General features: G+C 61.2%; 1 protein-coding gene across 6 annotated transcripts in view; it reads right to left on the bottom strand.

Moving 5' to 3' along the window:
• Window positions 1–620: 620 nt before the first annotated feature.
• The window catches only part of NCKAP5L (NCK associated protein 5 like), a 30,294-nt gene continuing 16,741 nt past the window's right edge, over window positions 621–14,173 (bottom strand). For 2 of the 6 annotated variants that reach the window (XM_045801102.2, XM_045801103.2), the window contains exons 2-13: window positions 13,798–13,859; window positions 12,624–12,752; window positions 11,805–11,873; window positions 11,642–11,680; window positions 10,817–10,936; window positions 7,861–7,974; window positions 4,161–6,781; window positions 3,084–3,246; window positions 2,648–2,765; window positions 2,092–2,400; window positions 1,871–2,013; window positions 621–1,524 (exon numbers count right to left, since the gene is read on the bottom strand). In XM_045801102.2, coding sequence (XP_045657058.2) covers window positions 1,312–1,524; window positions 1,871–2,013; window positions 2,092–2,400; window positions 2,648–2,765; window positions 3,084–3,246; window positions 4,161–6,781; window positions 7,861–7,974; window positions 10,817–10,936; window positions 11,642–11,680; window positions 11,805–11,873; window positions 12,624–12,746 — 4,032 coding nt within the window. In that variant the 5' untranslated portion in view covers window positions 12,747–12,752; window positions 13,798–13,859 and the 3' untranslated portion in view covers window positions 621–1,311. Of the gene's footprint in view, window positions 1,525–1,870; window positions 2,014–2,091; window positions 2,401–2,647; window positions 2,848–3,083; window positions 3,247–4,160; window positions 6,782–7,860; window positions 7,975–10,816; window positions 10,937–11,641; window positions 11,681–11,804; window positions 11,874–12,623; window positions 12,783–13,797; window positions 13,860–14,173 lie in introns of those variants that run through there. The other 4 variants (XM_045801100.2, XM_045801101.2, XM_045801104.2 and 1 more) reach the window with 3 other exon arrangements.

The raw sequence follows: 14,173 nt of genomic DNA on the forward strand, positions 1-14,173 counted from the left end.
GGTTAAGCGGGTTAAGCGTCTGCCTTTGGCTCAGGTCATGACCCTGGAGTCCTGGGATCGGCCCAGGCTGTCTCAGGGCTCTGTGCTCAGTGGGAAGTCTGCTTCTCCCTCTGCCTCTGTCCCTCCCCGGCTCAAGCTTTCTTTCTCAAATACATAAATAAAATCTTAAAAAAAAAAAACAAAAAACGGTGGCAACAGTTTGAGACCCGGCTGTGCTTTGCTTTCTGGCAACGGGAGGCCACAGACACTGAACTCTGTCTACCCGGCAGCCCCTGCAGCTCACTGGACGCACCCCATCCCTGCCAGTCCGTACAGGAGTTTGAGCGCACGCCCCCCGCCACCCTCCCCACAGACAGCCCAGCCTTCCGCCCTACCCCAGGGCAATCCCCCTGCCAGGGACCATTCCAGCCCAAGCAGGCCCTGCTCCCCCAGCCCTTGGTGACCTTCTCCGGTGACCCCGCCCCCAGCTGTGCTGGCGGCGGTGGGGGGGCAGGGAGCTGCCTCACCAGGGCACCTGAGGCAAGGTGGAGGTCCCCGGGGTCCCTCACTCTGCTGCCCATATGCAGCCTCCGCCCATCTGTCAACCCCGGAGTCCTCCCACAGAAAAAGTGGAGTCCAGGGCAGGGAGGGGCCTCCACATTTTATTAGGAATAGGGCAGAAGCAGAGGCTGGAAGCAGAGCAGCCGAGTTCTTAACGACAGATAAATTAACCGCAGTGCGGGGCTGGGGGGTGGGGACTGGGCCAGGCGCTTCAATATAAAAAAACAACAGAAAGACAGACAAACGGACCCCAAAGACATGGGGGCAGGGGAGGGCAGCACCATCCAGACAGCAGGGAGGGCCAGGGCAGACAGAGAGAGAAGGCAACTTGACCCTTCGCCCCCAAACTCCACCTGCACGGGGACTCTGGGCTGGTCCCGCGGGGCTCCAGGGCGGGGAGCAGCCAGGTTGGGCTGAGATGGCACAGCTGGGGGGCAGGAAGCCCAGCACCACAAGATGGCTCAGCCCGAAGGGGTAGCTGGGGGCCGGGACGCGGCGACCTTGAACCCCCAGGCCCTCGGAGGAAGAGCCTGACTCCAGGTGAGAGAAGGGACCAAGGGCGGGGTCTCTCCCTGAGCTGAGAGCGGTCATCTCCTCCACAGCAGCGGTGGGCAGTGGGGTGTGTCAGGGACCCCCTTCACCTTCTGATCCATCTGCCTCCTTGGTCCCTGCAGGGAGGGCCCCACTGGCCCCGAGGGATGGGGCACGAGGAGAGCTGGTCCAGTCGGTGGTCTCCAACTCCAGAGAGGGGCCGTAGTGCGGCGCAGCCCCTCAGCCCTGACTCCCACAGGAGGACAGCGAATCGTAGAGGGAGTCGCTGAGAGACTCTGAGGTCTCCAGACCTGGGGGGCCCCCACTGGCCACTCTCCCTTCCTCGCCCATGTCCGATGTGCTGGGCGTGCGGCTACCTCCAAACGCCGGGCCCTGGGGTGTGGGGGCTGGGCGGCCGGGCTCCAGGCTCCGCTTCCGGTCCACGGGCAGGGCCTGGGAAAGGAAGGGACGCTCAGGAGGAAGCTCCTTTCACCTCCCGGCCTGGCCTGAGAGGTGCTGGGCTCGGCCCCCCGATGGGGTGCTGCAGATGGGGCCCACCAAGGCAACTAGAGGCACCACCGAGCACGGTCCTACCAAGGTTCTGGGGAGGGCGAGAAACCCTTTCTCCGAGAGGGGTAGGAGAAGGGGCAGGTGGGTGGGCTGCCCAGAGGGGCATCCACGGGGCCAGACCCTTCAGCCTTCTCTAAGACACGGCTGTACCTCGTGGCAGGAACTGGTGTCCCCGTGTCATCCCTCCTGCCCTCCAGGCCTGTCCCCTTTCCCCTCTGGCCATACTCACCATGGGGGTCCTGGGCAGCCCCTCCAATTGTCGGGATGGGCATAGAAAAGGGTCAGTGGAGCTGCTGGCTGCCCTCGCGTTGGGGAAGGTCCAGTTCTTAGCCAGCTGGACAGGAGGGGGAGGGCCTGGGTCTTCACAGGGATCTGCATGGGGACAAGGGGAAGGTGGATGGTGATGGGTAGAGCTCCAGGGACGACCCACCCTGCTGCCCAGACACTCACCGTCAGGGCAGGTCTGATGGCTCCGGTGGCCCGGAGCGGCGGCGAGCAGTGCGGGGAAGGCTGGCATGCTAGGGTGCCGCCCGCTCACCAGCAGCTCCTCTATGCCTGGCAGCTCACGCTCCAGTGTGTGGGCGCGGCGGGGGACTTTGGTAAGGGGTGGGGGCCGAGCTGGGGGCACTCCGGGTGGGGGGTCCAGCCGTGGTGGCTTTGTCTTGGGAAGATTCTTGCTGGGGGTCCCATTGCTGCCATGGTCTGGGGGTGGAAAGGTCCCAATGCCACTGTCCAGGGTTCGAGTCAAGGAGCCACAGGCTGGGGAGGGGACGGTAAGTCAGGGACGTGAGGCCGCAGGTTCAGCCCCTCTGCCTTCTTCTTCCGGCTTCCTGCCCCAGCCCAGGCTCCCCACCTGGGCAGGGCCCCTCCTGGCCCAACAGGCTGTCATTCCTGCCAGTCCTCCCCCCAGCTCCCCTAGACTTGGAGGGATATGTGGGGGTGGGGGAGGCAGGACGGGTACCCAAGGGCAGGGAGGGCTTCAGTTCCGTGCAGCCCCCGTGCCTACCTGGTGCTTGGCCCCAAGATGGCACCCAGAGCCTGGCACCTGCTTCAGTGACAGGAAAGGAGTAAAGTAGGCAGGGGGTGCGGGGCAGGTCCCATCCTTGGCCCCTGACCCTGCTGACCTGTGAAATGTGAGGTGGGCACCGGCTCAGCCAGGCTGTCCTCTGAGGGCACCTCCTCCCGCCTTCCCGGCTCGCTGTTCGTCTGCGTGGGGTACAGAAGACCTCAGAATCCATTCCTTCTACCCCCACCCAGATCCCTCCCCAAGCTCTGTCATAGGACCCCTGGAGTATGGCTCTGAGCGCCTGCAGCCCACCAGCCCCCAGAGACCACGAGTACACCCAGCAGCTTCCACGCCCCAGGGAAGGAGACCCTCCAAGGGGTAGGAGATCCGGCAGGGCCACAGAGCCAGGCCCAGTACCTAGCTGCCAAGAACCTACCTTTCCAGGAGGTTTTCCACAGCCCTGAAGAGGCCCCACCAGGCCATTTCGAGGCCCACAGGCTGGCCAGGGGTTCTTGGGGTCAGAGGACACTGGCTGGAAATCGCCATACTCGGGTTTGGGCTCCCGCCAGCTCCTGGGCGGCAGCTCCTTGCCGTCCACCCTACAGCAGCGGTCAAGACGAAGGTGAAGGGGGGTCTGGGTGAGCCCACTCTGACCCCACTCCCTCCAGTGGTGCTGGGTCTAGTGAAACCCCCACCGCCCCCTGCCCCTGGGATAGGGGACACAGCCCCCGCGGCTGCTGCCATTGACTCCTCCTGATGCTGGGAACAGGCAGAGACTCCACGGAAAATCTCAGAAAAACGGCAGGGGCAGGGGAGATGGGACAAGTTCCCCAAAAGCCACACAGGGTCAAGCCTAGAGACCTCCTGATGCCATTGGCTAGTAGATGGCAACCTGGTCACCTCCTGGTCCACACATGCACACCCCGCCGGCCCCAGCTGAGCGCATCTGCTGTCCAAGCCCCGCCCCACCTGGTGCCCATCTGGCCTGGATGGAGCAACCCCAAGCCCGGACGGCCCCTTCTCTGAGCCTCAGCTCCCGCTGCGGAGTCTGTGGCAGGTGGCAGTGGGCCAGATGGGAAGGGGAGTCTCCCTGTGTTAGTCTGTAGGCTAACAGACCCCAGAGTAAAGACCTATATCCGCCCACCGTTAGGAACTCACAGGCCCTTAACTCCTGCACCCAGACAGCACTTCCCGTGCCTCGACTGACGCTGGAGACAATTTAGGAAAATGTGGGCTGTTAACTCTTCTTAAACGAGAAACTGGGTCTCAGCATGGGCAACATCAGACGGCCAGAGAGGAGGGAAGCTGGGGCACAAACCCCAGGCTTCCGATTCAAGACCCAACCTCTGCTCTGGGCCAGGCCAGACTCCCAGATGCTTTGGTGGCCTTTTACTTGCCCTCCAACCCTTTCTGCTCTCAGGAAAAGCAGTCCTAGCCCCAGATGGGCCCATGGAGGGAAAAGCGCCCCCCCGCCCCGCTACTGAGCACCTGCTGACAGGTCCCAGGCCCTCACCTGTTGAGAAGCTGCTGCATGAAGGTGTCCGCACCCTGGTACATGCCAGCCAGCTGGCCCTGCACCTGCCCCAGCCCTGTACTCGGTCCTGGTGCCGGTCCTCCGGGCCGTGGCCGGGCCCGGCTGCTCAGGTAGGCCTTCTCCTCCTCCAGGGCCCGGCGTAGGTCTTCCGCTTTAGCCATCAGCTTGGAGATGTTGAGGCTCTCGGCCTCCAGCTTCCGGGCCTCCGTCTTGACCTCCTTCCGGAGCGGGGAGCCCCCGCTGGCCCCTTCCTTGCTCTTGGCGGTCTCCGCGCGGCGGTTCAGCGCCGGCAGCTTGCTCTTCTTCAGGCCGAACCAGCTGGCAATGCTGCTGGCGTTGCGGTGCTTGGCCTCGGCGCCTGGTGCCCGCTCCTGGCCCTGGAGCCGCAGCACGTTCTCCTCAATGCCCTTCATGACCTTCTCCTCGATGGCCGAGTGTGGGGCCCGCCCCTCGGGGCCTTGGCTTGGCTCAGCGGGGCAAGGGGCGGGGGACGGAGGCTGGGCCGGAGTGCCGCCAGAGTCTGCCCAAGGTGGGCCCTTCCCCTTGTCAGGCTTAGGGGGCTCCTTGGTGGTCGGGGGAGCCACAGGTCGGGGTACCACCTTGGTGGGTGACTTGGAAGGTAGCTTCGTCGGGCTGCCATGGGGGCTCTTATTGGGCTTGCCAAGGCTGGGGGCGGAGGTTGGCACTTTGGCAGGGGTGCGGGGTACCTGGGGGCACAGGGCCCCTGCCAGCCGGCTCTTGGCCAGCTCCACTTTGGTGAGGCAGCTCCTTGGTGAGACGGGCTCCAGGTCCACCCGGGCCCCCATGGAGTGGGAGGAGTAGACTCGGGCCCCGGGGTCCCCTAGGAGCCCAGGTTCTTGCTGCTTCAGGCTGCTTGTGCCTAAGGCCACTGCCCCCCGCAGGGCCCCCTTGGCTTCTGGTCCCTCAGGAGGCCTGGTGGTGGGAGGCGCCACGTCTCCAGGGCTCTCCCCTGACCTTCCTGCTCCTCGGACCTTCTCAGTACCAGGCCTGGCTGGCACCCCGTTTTTCTCTGGCCCCTCGGGGCCAGTCTTCAGTTTCCCCAGGGCTGCCAGTCTGTCCCGCAGAGGGGTGTAGCCAGGATCCCCAGGTCGCCGCCCTGCCCCCTGGCTGGGCTTCTTGGATGAGCTGCTGGGGGTCCGGCGGCCAGGATGGGGAGACTCCGAGCCGGCTTTGTCCAAACTCTTCTCCTGGGCACTCCCATAGGAACAGGATTCTGGGAGGCAAGGGCTGGGGGGAGCTCCAGGACTTCTGAGGACCTCAGGGGCCCGTGGCACCTCCAGAGTCAATTGTGGGTAGGTGGGTACCTGCAGTGGGGATGGAGGTGGCTCTGGGGAAGGCCCCCTAAAGGTGCTCCGGGAGAGGTCCAGGATGTTCTCATAGCAGGGAGAGACCACGGGTCCCGGGGACAGCGTGGCAGACAAGGCTGGCTGGGGAGGTCTGAGCTGAGCAGAGTCCAGGGCTGCGGAGCAGGGGGAAGGGCTGGTGGGCAGGCCCTGTGCTCCCTCCGGGGACAGCTCTCCTCCACCCAGAGCCCTGCGGGCCAGCAGCGGGGATGGGCTGCCGTCAGAGCCACTGTTGCGACAGGGAATTCGGGAGTTCCGGGGAAGCTGGGGGCTGAGCTGGGGGCCTCCTGGGCTGGGGACCTTCTCCGAAGCTGGAGGCAGCTTTAGAAACTTGAGACCTCTGGCTGGAGAGGGTAGAAGGGGTCCCTGGGCTTCCCCAGGAGAAGGGGGGCCAGTTTGGAGCTTGCTTTTCACCTGAGATGAGGAGTAGGGGTGGCCAGGCCGCGAGCCCAGGGGGGCATCACCCGCACCCATGAACATGCTGAGGAAGGGGAGGGGCCCCTGGCCCTCTGAGGTAGCACCAAAGCCCGGCCTATGGGCCTCTGGGGTACCCCCACCCCAAGCGGCCTTGGGGAGGCCTTTGGACTTGGACAGCTGTGGGGGCCCCTGGTCTGGGGAAGATGGCTGCCCAGGACCTGGTTGGTCCCCGTTGAGCGGGCCCACAGCCCCGGCCAAGAAAGCCTGTAGGTAAGACTCTGTGTCCTCAAGGAGCTGGCCCAGGTTCAGCTGTTTGCGGGCCAGGGCCCCCAGCAGGGTGTCAGGGCTGGGCGCCTCGTTGGGGTCACCTGCCTCATCAGAGGAAGAGGAGGAGCTGCTGCCTGGGGCACAGGGTGGCCCAGAGCCAGTGCCTTGGGCCTGGGAGGAGCCCCTACTAGGACCCCAGGGTCGCCCAGCACCCTCTTCCTCCCCGGGGCCCCCCAAGAGGCGCTCCCAGTGTAGCAGGCCTCCCAGGCTACCAGGGCCTAGGAGCAGATAGGGGGCCCAGGAGGAGGGTTCAGGCTGAGGGGGGCCACACAGCTCGCCGTTGATGGGCTCTGGGGAGCCGGGACCCTCGCCTGGAGGCCGCCAAGGGGTGGCAGGCGAGCAAAGAAGCAAGGGGTCGGTCTCTTCCAGGGCTCTCAGCACCTCCAGGATCTGCGCTTTCTTTCGAAGGAACGGCGACAGGGCATCCAGTGCTGGGGGTGGGGCGGCCGGGGGTCCCGGGCCTCCTGGCCGCAGCTGCTGCTCCCAACACACCTTCAGGGAGAAACAACATGAGGAGGAGCCCACGTGCAGGCCCAGGACCCGAGCTGCACCAAACCGAGTATGTTAGGAACAGAGCCGGCCTGGTTTGTCCGAGTCCCCAGAAGCAATGAGCAGCTTCTCTGAGCTGACAGGACAGCTCAGCTTCCTCAAGTCACTGAGCTCTGGTTACCCCAACTCTTCCTCCTGGTGCACCTGGGGTGGGGTGGGGACCCCACCTCCCTTCCTGGTTATCCCAGCACCCCCGCCCCCACCATTCCCCATTACTATTTGGGTCAGCAGGGCTGACGCCACCTACAACCCTGATATCTATGTTTGCCCCAGGGGAGAGAGGCCTGTGCATTTTCCAGGCTCCAGAAAGAACACAGAGACTCAAGAAGGGGTTGCGATGTGGCCAAGTGCTAAGTCAGCCCCTGCCGGCAAGCCCAGGCCTTCTCAGGTCAGACAGCTGTCCTGCTGACCGGCTCCCCAGGGAGGAGGGAACTGCGATAACTCCACCGCCAGCTTCTCCCTGTTTCTGCCCAGCTCGTCCTTGGGCCCCGCTCGACTGGCACAGTGGTTAACGACATGGGCTCTGGAGCCAGACTACGTATGTTCAAGTCCCAGGTCTACCGCTCACCTAGTTTATGGACTTCAGCGTTTTTTCACCTAAGCTTCACGGCATCGTCTATACAATGGGATGGTAATTACGCTTAACCTCATAAAGGAAACCAGGGAAGCAAAAGAATAAATGAGTAACAGTTCTAGACTTGAATAAATGAGGATAGAGACCATTGTACATACAGGCCAAAAATTATTTAAAATCTATAAATGGGATCCAGGTGTGCAGCAGAGAGTGCACGCTCAGGAGATGTTAACCACAAGTCTACCGCTAACTAACTTAGCTGGCAAGGCTGGTGATCGGCAATGGGGTCCTGTTTCTCTCGGTCCAAGGCTGACCGCTTAGGGCTCATACCCGGACGAGGATCTGGGCACCGGGAAGCGGCCCTTCCTCTGGGACTCCTCAGAAACAGCAACGGATGCCCGACTGAGTAGCCAGCGAAGCCTCAGACCAGCGTGCCCAGCCCTCCTACCTCTCTCTGCCCAGCACAGTGCCCCAGAGGCAGCGAGGTGGTCAGTCCCTCGGCAGAGCTCAGGGAGGGAGAGGCCGGTGGCTCTGATGGCGGCTGGAGCGGCGTAAGGGGGATCTGCAGGGGAGAGGCAGAATTAGCACGGGGGCTGTCTGTCCCGGGTCCCCACCCCCTCACGAAGTTCGGCCTTCCCCTCCAGCACAGTTCTTCCAAGTCTGCTCCTTCAGGGACGTCTCTTGGCTTCCAGTGTGGCTTCCTCCACTGTCCCCACCACTCGGTCAGAGGAGCCTTGGGAGACCATGCATGGGTGGAATGAAGATGTGTGAGCCCAGGTGGCGGGAGATGGGACTGCTCTGGGGCTCTGGAGAAAGAAGAAGGTCCCTGGGGCAGAGGGCAGTGGGCAGTGGCAAGCCTAGTTTGGGTGCCCATGGCGGCTCTAGGACCACTCTGCTTCGTTGTGGGGGCCCCCTTCCCGATTACAGAGAGGGCCGGCCTCCAACAGCCCCTTCCTGTTCTGACTGCCTGTGACCCCAGCCTCACAGGGTTGACTGAGACTAATGGAAAAGCATTTGTTACTAGGCCCGAGAAAAGAGATGGCAGGACTTACCATCTCTGTCCCCCCCCAGCTGGTCTCTGAGGATGACAAAGGTATGACCATGGACTCACGGTCACTTCTCTCTCAGTCCCTGGAGAATGTCATTCCCATCTCTGAGGCACCTCGACTAGACAGCAGTCAGCTTTAACGTCCGGCCTCTGTGGCATTCTCCGTCTTCCGGCCCCGGCTACAGCCCACATCCTCAGTCCTCTGGCCTGGAAGCTGCTCGGCCTTTTGTCTCCCCGACCGGGTTCGCTGGCTTTACAAATCCCTTACCCATAAAGCAGAGGTATTTTTTTTTCTTTTTCATCTAAAGCATCTTTGTGCTCACAGCCTCCTGCCCGCTGCCGCAGGAGACAGGTCTGGGCCCCTCGGCCGGCTTCCGGGGCCCGGCCTGCTGCTGGTCCTTTCCTGACGCCGCCTCTGGTCCCCACTCGCTGCTCCTCCGCACGGCCTTCGTCCCAGCCCAGCCGAACAGCTCGCTTCTGCCGGGCTTTCCCTGCGGTTCCCTCCACAGGGCATCCCTTCTCCCCACCCCCAACTCTACGTTACATCGCCCGTGCAGCAAGGCCCAGGTCCGATGTCACCTCCTTCAGGCCACTCTGCTGGCCTCTCTCCCCTCTGGGCTCCCGGACGGTACTGTCACCCTGCTCCGTACTCTGGCTGCCTGCAGACCTGCCTGAGCTCAGAGCAGTCCGGCCTGCGGGTTCATGTGCCCCGCGCAGACCACAGCCCCGGCCAGTTCCATATACGTCTTGGCAAAGGCGCTGCTCACGGTAAGAGCTGCTTTAGCATTTGCTCAATGGAGCTTTCGTCCTAGCAAAGCACAACTCGAGAGTAACATTACTAATGATACATGGCTGCTAATTATTGACTACGACTCTGGGCCAAACACCATATATGATTTCATTTCATCCTCACGACAACGTGCAATATCTTAATCCTCACTTACAAGGAAAAAAACTGGGGTTCATAAGGTTACATAATTTGCCCAGGGTCACACAGCTAAGAATTAGCTAAGTTAGGGACCCAATCCAAGCGTATCTGAGGCCAAGGTTCACGCTCTATTATGTCACGGAACCGTCAGGAAAGACAGATCTGTTGCCCCAAACCCCCAAAGGTCCCAGATTTCATTTCAGTGATTTAAGGATGATCTACACCTGTTATCACGGGTCACCAAGAAAGGCACGGACAGGGTGAGCTTGGCTAGCGGGTTTAGGCCTCGGGGATTGCGGGGGGGGGACCTCGGCAGCAGGGACAGACCGAGGGCAGGAAGAGCCACAGTTACTGCCACCAGTTCAGACCCAGCTCTGCCCTGGCCTTGGGGACAGAGCCTCCCAGTGAGCCATGGAGCACCCTGCTTAAGGTGTGGGGGCCAAGAGCTGCCTGGTTTGCATGAGACAGACACACAAATTCAGGCGGATCCACACAGAAGGGTGCTTCTCTTCTTGTCAAGGTTGGGGGCGGGGTAGGATGTGCTGGCTGACCTCAGAACCCGAGGTTCACCTCAGGTCCCTGAAGCTGGTCCTGGTCCTCCCACCCCCGAATCTCACCCCACCCTCGGGGCTCCTGATGGAGTGACGGCAAGCGACATCTTTTCTGTTGTTGTTTTAGGTGGGCTCCACACCCAGTGTGGAGCCCAGTACAGAGTGTGAACTCACAACCTTGAGATCAAGACCTGAACTGAGATCAAGAGTCAGCCGCTTAACCAACTGAGCCACCCAGGCACCCCCCAAGTGACATCTTAACTGAGTTCAAGGTTCACTCCTAGTAGCCTTCTGCTTTTCCCGGGTAAGGCAGGTGTCAGGTCAACGATCAGGGACTAGCGTTAGAGGACGCGCCTGTGTCATTGAGCGAGCATGTGCAACTATGCACGCTCAGAGAATGACCGGGAGGGAAGTGCCTCTCCTGACCTCTCTGTGACACCCAGCACTGGGCGCCGTCCACCCAGCCCCGCCCCTGCCCCTGGCCAAGAAGAAGCAACACAGTGGCCAAAGGGTCCCCTTGGGAGCTTGAAATCATTGCAGTTTCATCCTCCACCCATCGCCCCACACAGGGCAGGAGCCAAGCAAGAACCTTCTCTGTCAACAAGAAGGGATGCCATCCAGCGGGGCAAGGAGCACCTGGGAGGTGGGGGAGAGCCAAGCTTGGGGGGACTCAGGGAGTCTTCCGCTCCCCATCTAAGGCTCAGATCTATCAGGTTAGATGGGCCTTCCCCAGATGGCCATAGCCCCCAGAATGGAGGGGAATGGCTGGAGGCCCGCTTCTTCAGGTGTTGGGAGCAAAGAAGGTGGTAATGCGGCCGGGGCTGGGAGCGGCAGGAAGCGGAGGTATGAGGACGGAAGGTGAATCGCTTGTGCCCACCTGAGGGAGGGAGCCTGTCGTCAGCTGGAGCTTCTGCTGAAACAGGGCGCTCAGCATCTGGTTCTGCCGTTCCAGGTCAAACACCCTCTTCTTCAGCTTGATGCACTCCTCCCGCAGGTCCTGCCACCCAGGGAGGCGGAGGGAGACAAGGAAGGATGGTGGGGAGGGGCGAGTGGTATGGCGTGGTGGGCGCTCCCGCTGGGCATGCCCTTCTCCTGCAGCCTCCTTCTAGGGGGGCTGAGCCTGCCTGTGTTTGTGGCTGTCACGTTTTCTGGGGATGGTAAATTCTCCAAAGTCTACCACCCCGGTGGGAGGTAAATCCTATTCCCTTTGGCATCTTTCCCATCCCTTGAGCCAACCCCCTGCCTCTTAGAAACCATACATCAAAGAAGGGCCCATATAAGGCAGAGGAAGACCTGGGGGTCAGAGTGGCTCAGAAGTCAAGAAGTTCCCACAGTACTTGAGTAAATATTTAGATGCCACCTTATGCTCACAATATTAACATTGCTATCAGGGCCTTCACAGTCTGGAGAAACCAGCCGGGGCCAGGATTAGGGAAGGATTCAAGCCCAAGTCAAATTTACCATGGCTCAGAGACCTGGCCTTACCCAGCCCACCTCTGCCTCCAGGTAGAATAGTGGGGACCTGTCCGAGGTGGGGAGGAGCCTTGCTGGAGGGCTGATAGGCCATTTCCACCAAGCTCCCTCCTCTAGCCCCTATGTGCGTAGGCTCACGGGTCCCCAGGAAGGGCTTTCCCTGTTGTACTCAGGGCCTCTCCACAGGGCATCTGGGCTCGGGGTGAGAATGCCTCCCGTGGCTGCTTACCTTCTGGTTTAGCAGGGCCTGTACCACATGGTTGGCAACCTGGGGACAGAGGGCCCGAGGCAGAGCTATCAACCCACCAGCCTCTGCCTGGAGCACTGACAACCCGTGCTCCTCCCCGCTTCCCCATACCCCCCTGCACCAGTCCCCTGGAGACCCCACAGACCTCATCTAGACAGCGCTCATAGGTCTCCCGCTGGTTTTCGTTGGCCTGGGCAAGCGCCGAGTTCTCTGCCTGCAGGAGGGAGAAAGAGGCCCAGCAAGGAGGCTATGGGATCATTCCTCCACCACGGCAAATTCCTTTTGGGGAAGGGGAGGCATGGAGTCTACTAGCTACACCTCTATCCCAGCTCTTGGATCTGGCTGGATTCCCCACGGGGAGGCCTACAGAGATGGATGGAAGGCAGCAGAAAGGCAAAGGTGAGATGGCTGGTTTTCTGTAAATCCCAACCTCAGTCGGAGAGGTTGGAGGGGCTGGGGAGACACATGGCCAGGAGGACCTAAGCTGGGAAGTGCCCAAAGTGATCCTTATTTCCCTGAGGGGAGGGCAGAGGAGGCTGGAGGGAGGAGGGTAGGGTCTTAAGAATACAGCGGAAGAGCCTAGTTGAGGAATCCTCGTCCTCGACCCTCAACTCCTAAGCCCTGGGTCATCTAAACCCTTCTTCCTGTGGCCTCTGTGACCATGCCTTTCCTAGACCGGCAAGGGCATGAAAGTGGGGAAGAAAAGGGGTAAAGAAGGGAGACATTTGGGGGCTAGGACAGCCCTGCCCTTGAGCATGCCTCCTGTCCCAAGCTGCCCCCCGCCCCTCCGGGTTGGAGAGCTCAGAGCAAAGAAAGGACTTCTCCGAGGAGCTCTGCTAGAGAATGTTCTGCTCCAGCCCGGTAAAGCGGATTGAGAGGAAGGTCCACCCACACCCACAAAGCCTACCCAAGCTCCCAAGGGCCCTGGCCGGCACCGCCACCCCCACCCTGCCTCGTGGCCCACCTCTAGCTCCCGAAGTCGGTGCAGGAGCTCCTGGCAGGTGCCCGGCTCCGTGCCGCTGTCACTACCCTCTCCCGGCCTTGGCTTTCCAGGACTCCCAGCGGGCTGGTCCATGGCCTCCGACATCAGGCCCTGGGAACAAGTGAGAGACGCCCTGGCAGGCTACTCCAGGGCACAGCAAGGAGGTGAGTGGAGGAGGAGGACAAAGACCAAACTCATCAGTATTCTGGAAGTCTAGTGTGACTGATGGGCCACGGATATTGTAACAACTCAGGGTCTGACTCCGGCTCTTCTGGTCCCAGGACAGACACACAGACACACTCTTCCCATTTTAAGAACGGAGACCATTGTTATAAACCTCAGTCATTGTGCTCACCCTACCACAGGTCACATACACACTGGCCAACCGCCAAGAAAGCTGAATTCTCTGCTGAGATCGGCCTCAAACCAGCACACTCGATTTACCCGGGCACAGTGGGAGGGAGCCTGCGTGCTCACCAGCTCCCTGTTCCCCGCCAGGCCCCAGAGGCCCAGTCTCTTGGTGCATGCTGTTCCCTCTGCGGGGGTCCCCTGACATCTCCCTGCTTTCCGCCCGGCCAGCTCCTTCCTACGCATCCTTCAGGGTTCCTGCTCCCAGTCCAGCTCAGGCACCCCCCCTGCACGGATCTGTAACCCCGTCCCGGGGAGCGTTGACCCCGTGAGGGCAAGTACTCTGCATTCACGTCACTGCCCAGACTCACACTCCTTGGTGGGCTACCTGGCATGTCAGGGACAGACTGATGACGAAACCGACTCGTTTGTCACTGCCCGAGAATGGAGCAGCCAGGGTTCTGTCCTGTATCATGACGTAGAGGTCACTGGACTATTGCCGTAGTTACTGGCTGTACCTGACGAGTCTTCAGCTGCTACTGGCATTTCAATTTCTCTGCTAGAGGAAAGTCCTCATTTCCTTCTTTTGCACAAATACTATAGAAATTTCCAGTAGATGGGAAAACCGTTCCTAACGTAAAACAGACTTAGCACTTTCAGACCAAGGAAGAGAGGAGCCCTCTAGCAGCTCACCGGCCAGGCATCTGAACGATCCCTCCCCTGCAGTGGGGCACAGGGGTGCCTCTCCCGCCCCCTTCCCTCCTCCTCCAGTCCCCCCACCAGCATGCACAGCCTCAGAGCCCCTCACCTGTCTCTGCCTCCTCGCTCAGGCTGGCACACTCACTCTAGCAGCCAGAATGGTCACCTCGCCTATGGAAAAAGAAGGAGATGTCAGCCATGCATTCCACAAGCAGTTATTGGGCTCCTGCTGTGTGCCAGGGACTGGGCCTTGGGGATGAACAAGCCAGAGAAAGCCCTGCCTTTAGGAAAGCTTCCATTCTATTGGGGGAAGCAGATCATACACAGATAAACCAATGGACATACGTCGGGTCCCAATAAGGCACCAAGAGGTGACACCAAAGCAGAAACCTCGGGGATGGCCAGATGCAATCCTGGCACGGGAAGAGCCCTGCAGGCCGAGAAAAGAGCCAGTGCAGAGGGCCGCACGCACATCACTCAGACAC

This window comes from Ursus americanus, chromosome 25 (assembly GCF_024610735.1).
Source record: "Ursus americanus isolate L20-20 chromosome 25, mUrsAme1.1.p, whole genome shotgun sequence".
NCBI classification, from domain to species: domain Eukaryota; kingdom Metazoa; phylum Chordata; class Mammalia; order Carnivora; family Ursidae; genus Ursus; species Ursus americanus.